This window comes from Emiliania huxleyi, assembly GCF_000372725.1.
Source record: "Emiliania huxleyi CCMP1516 unplaced genomic scaffold EMIHUscaffold_616, whole genome shotgun sequence".
NCBI lineage: Eukaryota > Haptophyta > Isochrysidales > Noelaerhabdaceae > Emiliania > Emiliania huxleyi.
In genome coordinates this window covers 9,739-16,443 of record NW_005197378.1, presented here as the reverse complement: position 1 = coordinate 16,443, position 6,705 = coordinate 9,739, and the positions used below count along the sequence as shown (strand labels likewise).

The 6,705-nt window shown below is 65.1% G+C and overlaps 2 protein-coding genes across 2 annotated transcripts in view; one reads left to right on the top strand and one right to left on the bottom strand.

Annotated features, from left to right (window-relative positions):
* Positions 1-2,529: 2,529 nt before the first annotated feature.
* Positions 2,530-4,804, top strand: EMIHUDRAFT_446099 (hypothetical protein). The gene is made up of 4 exons (XM_005763844.1): positions 2,530-2,560; positions 3,401-3,622; positions 3,884-4,111; positions 4,290-4,804. Exons 1-4 carry the CDS (start codon positions 2,558-2,560, stop codon positions 4,560-4,562), a joined length of 726 nt encoding a protein of 241 aa, XP_005763901.1. The 5' UTR covers positions 2,530-2,557; the 3' UTR covers positions 4,563-4,804.
* Positions 4,805-5,885: 1,081 nt separating this feature from the next.
* Positions 5,886-6,705, bottom strand: part of EMIHUDRAFT_120338 (hypothetical protein) — a gene marked incomplete at both ends in the record, with an annotated part of 1,381 nt that continues 561 nt past the window's right edge. The window contains one exon of the mRNA XM_005763843.1: positions 5,886-6,605. Within this exon, the coding sequence (XP_005763900.1) occupies positions 5,886-6,605 (720 nt within the window). The remainder of the gene's footprint in view (positions 6,606-6,705) is intronic.

The following is a 6,705-nucleotide window of genomic DNA, read 5'->3' as shown; positions in this document are numbered from 1 at the left end:
CGCGCCGTCGTGTTTGGCGGCGACGTGCCTCCCGACGACCCCGAGTTTGAGCACATCGCCCACCGGCAGCACGCGAGGCGCCCTCCCCGCCACCCCCTCCCCTCGCCGCGCCTCCCCCCGCCCGACCCCGTCGGCGCGTGGCAGGCACGTGTACGTCCTCGACCTCCCCACCCGCAGCTGGGCTCGCGTCGGCACGAGCGGCTCTGCGCCCAGCTGGCGCTCGCTCCACTCGGCCGCCGTCTTCCGCGCCGACGCCGCGATGCGCCGCGACGCGCTCGTCGTCCTCGGCGGGTCGGACGAGCACGTGCAGCCCTTCTCGTCGGGCCCGTGCGACGACTTTGAGCCTCGCGTCCTCTGCCTCACCACGTTCGAGTGGCACGGCCCGGCGGACCTCGACGAGCAGGGCGCGGGCGGCTCTTCCGGAAGCGAGCCGCCCGTGCGGTGGACGCCGGTGCCGCGCATGCGGTTCGCGGTCGGCGTGTACGGCCAGCGCCTCGTCGTCTACTCTGGGCACGGAGGCGTCCCTCTCCCGACGCGGGAGCTCCACCTGCTGCTCGACTTGCGCTCGCTGCGCTGGTCGAGGCTCACCCCGCGCAACCGCCCGTCCTCGCTCGCCAACACGCCCGCCGCCGCCATGAGCTGCGGCGTCATCGCCGGCGGCGTCCAGATGGGCTACTTTGGCATCCGGCCGTGCCCGAAGCTCGACGTGCTGCTCCTCGCCGAGCCGCCCGCCGACGGAGACCCAGCCGCCGACCCCGGCGCCGCGTGGGAGGGGGCGCCCCGGGCCGCGCCCGCCGGCGCTAGCGGAGCACGGCACGCGGAGGCGGCCAGCGGCGGTGACGACGACGACGACGAGGATGAAGACGACGACGACGACGACGACCGCGTCGTGCGCGTCAACGTGCAGAGCTCCGATGGCACGCAGCGCGAGTTGCTGCTGCCCCTCAGCTTCGTGGTAGCCTTCATGCGACAGCAGGAGTCGCAGCAAGGCGAGGGGGAGGCTGGCGGGGAGGGGACGTCGGAGGAAGAGGCTGGCGGGGAGGCGGCGGCGTCGGAGGAAGAGGTTGCGACCGCCTCCTCGGTTGGCGACGCGGCGGCGGACGCCTTTGCGGGTCTCATGAGAGATTTGGACTAGCTACAAGCCAGAGGGTCGGTTGGCGGTGGGGGAGCGGTCGGAGAACGTGGGCACAGTCCGTCGTGCGAGGCAGGTGGTGGTTAGTGCGTGTTGGCGACGGGCGGTCCTCAAAGATGTGAAGGTTTATGAAGCCCAACGCGCAACCGTCCTCTCACCTCTCCGTTACTCTAGACTCTACTCTTATGGTCTCTCTGTTCGGGAAACCTATATAGGCATACCGGGGCGCGGGGGGGAATTAGACACACCGACGCCCGACGAAGTGCCAAGAAGGACCTCATTAGTACGAAACCTCAGAAAGCCATGGGCGCCGAGAGAACCGATTCCCCGAAGAGGACAAAAGAAAAAGAAAAGGCTTCGCACCCTCTCCTTGCGCAGTGACCCTCGCTAACGGTGTCGCCGTTATCGGGGCACGCTATCCTGCGCAGGCAGGGCAAGCGGGGGAGGGGGGCAGTCCCCCTGGTCTGATACTGGGGTGTGGGTGTCTCCAGTCTCGGAGGGGGGCAAAAAGATAAGAATATCTAAAAAAAATTTAGACTCTACTCTTATGCGAAAGCGACCGTGTCGAGCTGCCTTGCTGCCTGCCGGACCCGCGTGGAGAGGCGTCGTGACTCGTTCGTGAGTATACTGAGTTACGTCTCTTACGAGAGACAGAGGCCGCGTCTCCCGTTTTGATCTCTCCCACGGTCAGTGGGCGCCCGCCCGCCGCCTCTGAGGGGGTCGGGCCCCCTAGTCTGAAAACAAAAACAAGCTCGAAAACAGCCAAAAGCAGCCTGCGAGAGAGGCACTGCGCGCCGCTCACCTCATGTGGGGATGTGTGCCGACACCAATACTGATCTAAAACCTGGAAACCCTGGTTCAAAGCCGACCCTGAGCGCCATCCTTCCTGCTCTCACCTCTATGCTTCCCCGCGCCGCCTCCTTGGCCCCCTTGGGCGTATTTTCTACTCCCAGTGGGGGAGGGCTCCCGGGCCCCCTCTTGTTTTCTGTTTTCTGGTTTTCAAAACGCCCGCCCGCCCGCCACCCCGAGGCGGCTCGGCCCCCCACTGACCGAGAGATCAAAACGGGACGGCCAGAGAAGGGACCGGTTTTAAGTTCGAGTGAGACGAGTGTCCACCTGTCCAGCGCGTGCATGGCCAGTGCGCGGCGAGATTCAGAGATAGTTCAGATAGAGTAATCCGTTCTTTAACAATTCGGAATTTACAGCAGGAACCGCCGCGTCTCGGTACGCGGTTGAAAAAGAAACGCGAGGCGCGTTTCTTTTGGTTCGCCCGGCGAGATTCAGAGATAGTTCAGATAGAGTAATCCGTTCTTTAACAATTCGGAATTTACAGCAGGAACCGCCGCGTCTCGGTACGCGGTTGAAAAAGAAACGTACGCGCGTTTCTTTTGGTTCGCCCACGCGCAGGCTCTGAGCAAGAGCAGCATGGTGTGTGGCTCGCGCGCCCTGCAGTCAACTCCGCCACGCGCCCTAGGCGTTCCCCTCGCGAAGGCGAACGGCCCTCTGAGGCCTGCGCCCGCGCCGCGCCAGGTGGCCGTCCCCGAGAGTCGGTGCGGAGCGACCCGTGGTCTCAGCCCACACCGGGTGCGGTGGCGCTTTTGGCGAATCATCTTTTACCACGCAAGACACCGGTTGCGGGGGGGGGGGGGGGGGGGGGATAAAGGCGTCCGTCCCACGTTGGGTTCAAAACGGCGAATGGCACTCTGTCCTTTGTTCTATATACGTTCGCGTATTGATAGTACCGAGCGCCGAAGCCCCCGCTGGGGATGGCTATGTCCTACGTATTACTCCTTCCGTGTTCATGCATTCGAGGGCGGCCCGCACGAGGGCGCCCTATGGCCCTCTTGTTTTCTGTTTTCTGGTTTTCAAAACGCCCGCCCGCCCGCCACCCCGAGGCGGCTCGGCCCCCCACTGACCGAGAGATCAAAACGGGACGGCCAGAGAAGGGACCGGTTTTAAGTTCGAGTGAGACGAGTGTCCACCTGTCCAGCGCGTGCATGGCCAGTGCGCGGCGAGATTCAGAGATAGTTCAGATAGAGTAATCCGTTCTTTAACAATTCGGAATTTACAGCAGGAACCGCCGCGTCTCGGTACGCGGTTGAAAAAGAAACGTACGCGCGTTTCTTTTGGTTCGCCCACGCGCAGGCTCTGAGCAAGAGCAGCATGGTGTGTGGCTCGCGCGCCCTGCAGTCAACTCCGCCACGCGCCCTAGGCGTTCCCCTCGCGAAGGCGAACGGCCCTCTGAGGCCTGCGCCCGCGCCGCGCCAGGTGGCCGTCCCCGAGAGTGTGCTCAAGAAGCGCAAGCGCCAGGAGAAGTGGGCCGCTGACAAGGCGGCCGCCACCTCTGCTGCTGAGACCAAGGCTGCCGCCAAGCGCAAGGACATCTTCAAGCGGGCCGAGGCGTACGTCGCTGAGTACCGCTCTGCCGAGCAGCAGCTCGTCACGATGAAGCGCGCCGCCCGGAAGGCTGGCACGTTCTACGTTGAGCCGGTCCGCGCCGCCAGCCGCGCCCAGCAGACCGCGCGCGCGCGCGACACCGTGCACTGTGTGCATACGGCCCCGCTCGGGGTGTGGCCGGGCGACCCACCCTCCGGCGGCGTGGCTGCCGCTGCTGAGGCGGGGCGCAGCGATTGCCGGCAGCGCCAGCACAGGGCGGAGAGGGGGACCGGCAGCAGCCTGTCGGTCGGCTCCCGCGCCGCTTGCCGACGAGCTTCAAACGCCGACCCCGGCGCGCTGCCTCGCCCACCTCAGGAGCACAAGCTGCTCTTTGTGATGCGGCTGCGCGGTATCAACGGGATGCACCCCAAGACGCGCAAGATCATGCAGGTCCTGCGGTTGCTGCAGATCAACAACGGCGTCTTCATGAAGGTCAACAAGGCGACGATGAACATGCTGGTCAAGGTGGACCCGTACATCATGTACGGCTACCCCAACCTGAAGACCGTCAAGGAGCTCGTCTACAAGCGCGGACACGCCAAGGCCCCCCCCCCCCCTTCTCCCGCCCAACCCCCCCCCCCCCTCCCCCTTCCCCCTCCACTACTCGCTCGCTCGGCCCGTCCCGGGCCTCTTGCCCCTGCCCGCGGTGCACGCGCGGCCGACTGGTCCTCCCCGCCCGACCGCCACGCCTCACGCGGCCTCCCCGCTCCCCCCGCTGCAGGTGAACGGCCAGCGCGTGCCCATCACCGACAACGAGATCATCGAGAAGGCGCTCGGCGAGAAGACCAAGGGCAAGATCATTTGCATTGAGGACCTCGTGCACGAGCTCTACACCGTGGGCCCGCACTTCAAGGAGTGCACCAAGTTCCTCTGGCCCTTCAAGATGAACTGCCCCGTCGGCGGCTTCTCACGCATCCGCAACCACTTTGTCGAGGGCGGCGACGCCGGCAACCGGGAGGAGTACGTGAACGAGCTCATCCGGCGCATGCTGTGAGGCGCCCCCCCTCAACCCCCTCCGCCAATCTGGACGCCGCCGGGCACGAGGCGCCACACGCCGGGCGCGCCGCACGCCGGGGGAGTGTGGCGTTTGTCTTGGGTACTAATGGCGCGTGGAGAGAGAGAGAGCGGCCGGGCGGCGGCCGCGCGTGATGGCGCCTCGTGTGCTGTGTGGAGCGTCCTCCTTGGCGGAGCGTCGATGATTAAACTTTGACTATTTTACGGGCTTCCCCGATCTATGAGACAAAACTCAATAACACTATCACTAACCGAACGAACTGCACAACTCTCAACTGGCCAGTGGCATGTTGTGCGAGTATATGGGACAAAAGCGTCGAAAATGTCCCAAAAAAGCGTGTCTCGAGTTTGTGGCAGCCCCACAGCCGGCGCGCGCTGCCAGGAAGCACCGCTCGAGTGTCGGCCGCACTCCCTGGCACCCAGTGAGTGCGGCCGACCGACCAGACCGATTAGGCTCGACGCCGCGCTCGCTGTGGGGCTGCCACAAAGTCGCCGCCGAGCGTGCCACCGACGGCGTCCTGGCGGAGGTGATGGAGTGTGAGACCTGAGGCTGCGGAGGTGACGCCTGAGGTACCGGCCCGTGCACAGCGACTCAGCCGGCGACCGCCACGGGCTCAGACGAGACTTGTCGACTCGTTCCGGCTCAGCTTCACCGTGGTCATCGGGCGTCTGTCGACGTCAGGACCACCCATACAGCTCGAGGGTTTGAGGTCGCAAGAGCCAAGATGGTGGCGTTTGGACATCCCAACCATCACACAAGACAGCCTGTAGGTGATGGCGGGACGGCGCAGTGTTTGTGGCACTCGGCAGTAGGCACCCGCGGCACGGCCCCGCTGTCGGCTCTCGCGGGCTGCAGAACCGGCCCCAGAAGGGGACGTTCCGGGCGAGTGTGGCAGCTCCTTCGCTAGTATGGGCACCCTCTATCATAGCACTACTGATCCTGGTCATTAGAGCTGCCAGGGATAGCGTCAGGAGCCGGTAGTAGTCAAAACCCCTCATATTTGAGACATCGTGTCCCATATACTCGCACAACATGCCCAGTTGAAGTGTGCGATAACTATCCTCTATCTCGAGAATAAACATTAAACTATAAAGAATGGTTTTAAAGATTAAAGACGAAACGACACTAACGAGCCGAAAGCCGCGAGAAACACACGGTGCCCAGTCGAGACGGCCCCGAGACCGAGAGCGGAGAGAGACCGGGGTCGCCCTGGCCAGCGCGAGAACATCACATCTCATGGACACACACACAAATCACACACACACACACATCGGCACCGAGACCGGACGCTAACCCGCCCCCTCACGCGCCAGCCAGTGCGAGGAAGCGAGAGAGGAACTCGCTCTCCAGATGCGTCGCCTTCGCGCTCGGCGCGAGCCCGGGCACAAACTCATTGATGTGCACGCCCGCGTTCGCCGCCGAGCCCTGCAGGGTCGTGAGCACCGACGCGAGCGGCACGGCGGTGGCGGCGAGCTGCTGCCCCTCGGGGAAGATGCCCCGCTGCTCCATCCCCGGCCGCGCGTGCTCGAGCAGCATCTCGCACGTGTAGAGCAGAATCCACGCCGCCCCGCCCCGCGCCCCGCCGCCCTTCTCGCCGCGGCCGATGGCGGTGACGGGGAGGATGCTGTCTTCGCTCGCCGACGCGTTGAAGCAGAAGTAGGTGTGCGCCCCAAAGGCGCGCGCCGCCTCGGCCTCCTCCGCCGCGTGCGCCTCGCCCGCGCGCGCGAGCCGCTCGACGGCGCCGAGCAGGCTCTCGACGTGCAGCGCTTGCGACATGTGGCAGAGCGGCGCAAAGTACGGGGCGGGCAGCGCGGTGAAGCGCGAGTCGTCCGCGCGCTCGCCGAGCGTCGGGTCGAGCGTGACCATGCCGAGGCCGTCGAGGGTGGCGGCCGCGAAGATCTCGCGCCCGCGCACCGGCTTGAGCACGAGCTCCGAGCCGGGGGCCGCTTGGTTGAGGGCCCGCGATCGCTCGAGCTTTCCCCGCGGAGGAGGCCAAAGACGAATGGTCTTGCCGTCCCGTGCCTGATCTCTCCGGGCACTCCCGAATTCAAAGTTAAATGGCAGCCTTCGGCACCTTTTTTTTAAGTTCCGCTGTTGCGAAATAATCTGCCCCTTCCCACCC

Coding starts and splice junctions, on each gene's coding strand:
- EMIHUDRAFT_446099 (XM_005763844.1), top strand. Junction 3,623..3,883: donor GCACGTTCTACGTTGAGCCG/GTCCGCGCCGCC, acceptor CGCCCACCTCAG/GAGCACAAGCTGCTCTTTGT. Junction 4,112..4,289: donor ACAAGCGCGGACACGCCAAG/GCCCCCCCCCCC, acceptor CCCCCGCTGCAG/GTGAACGGCCAGCGCGTGCC.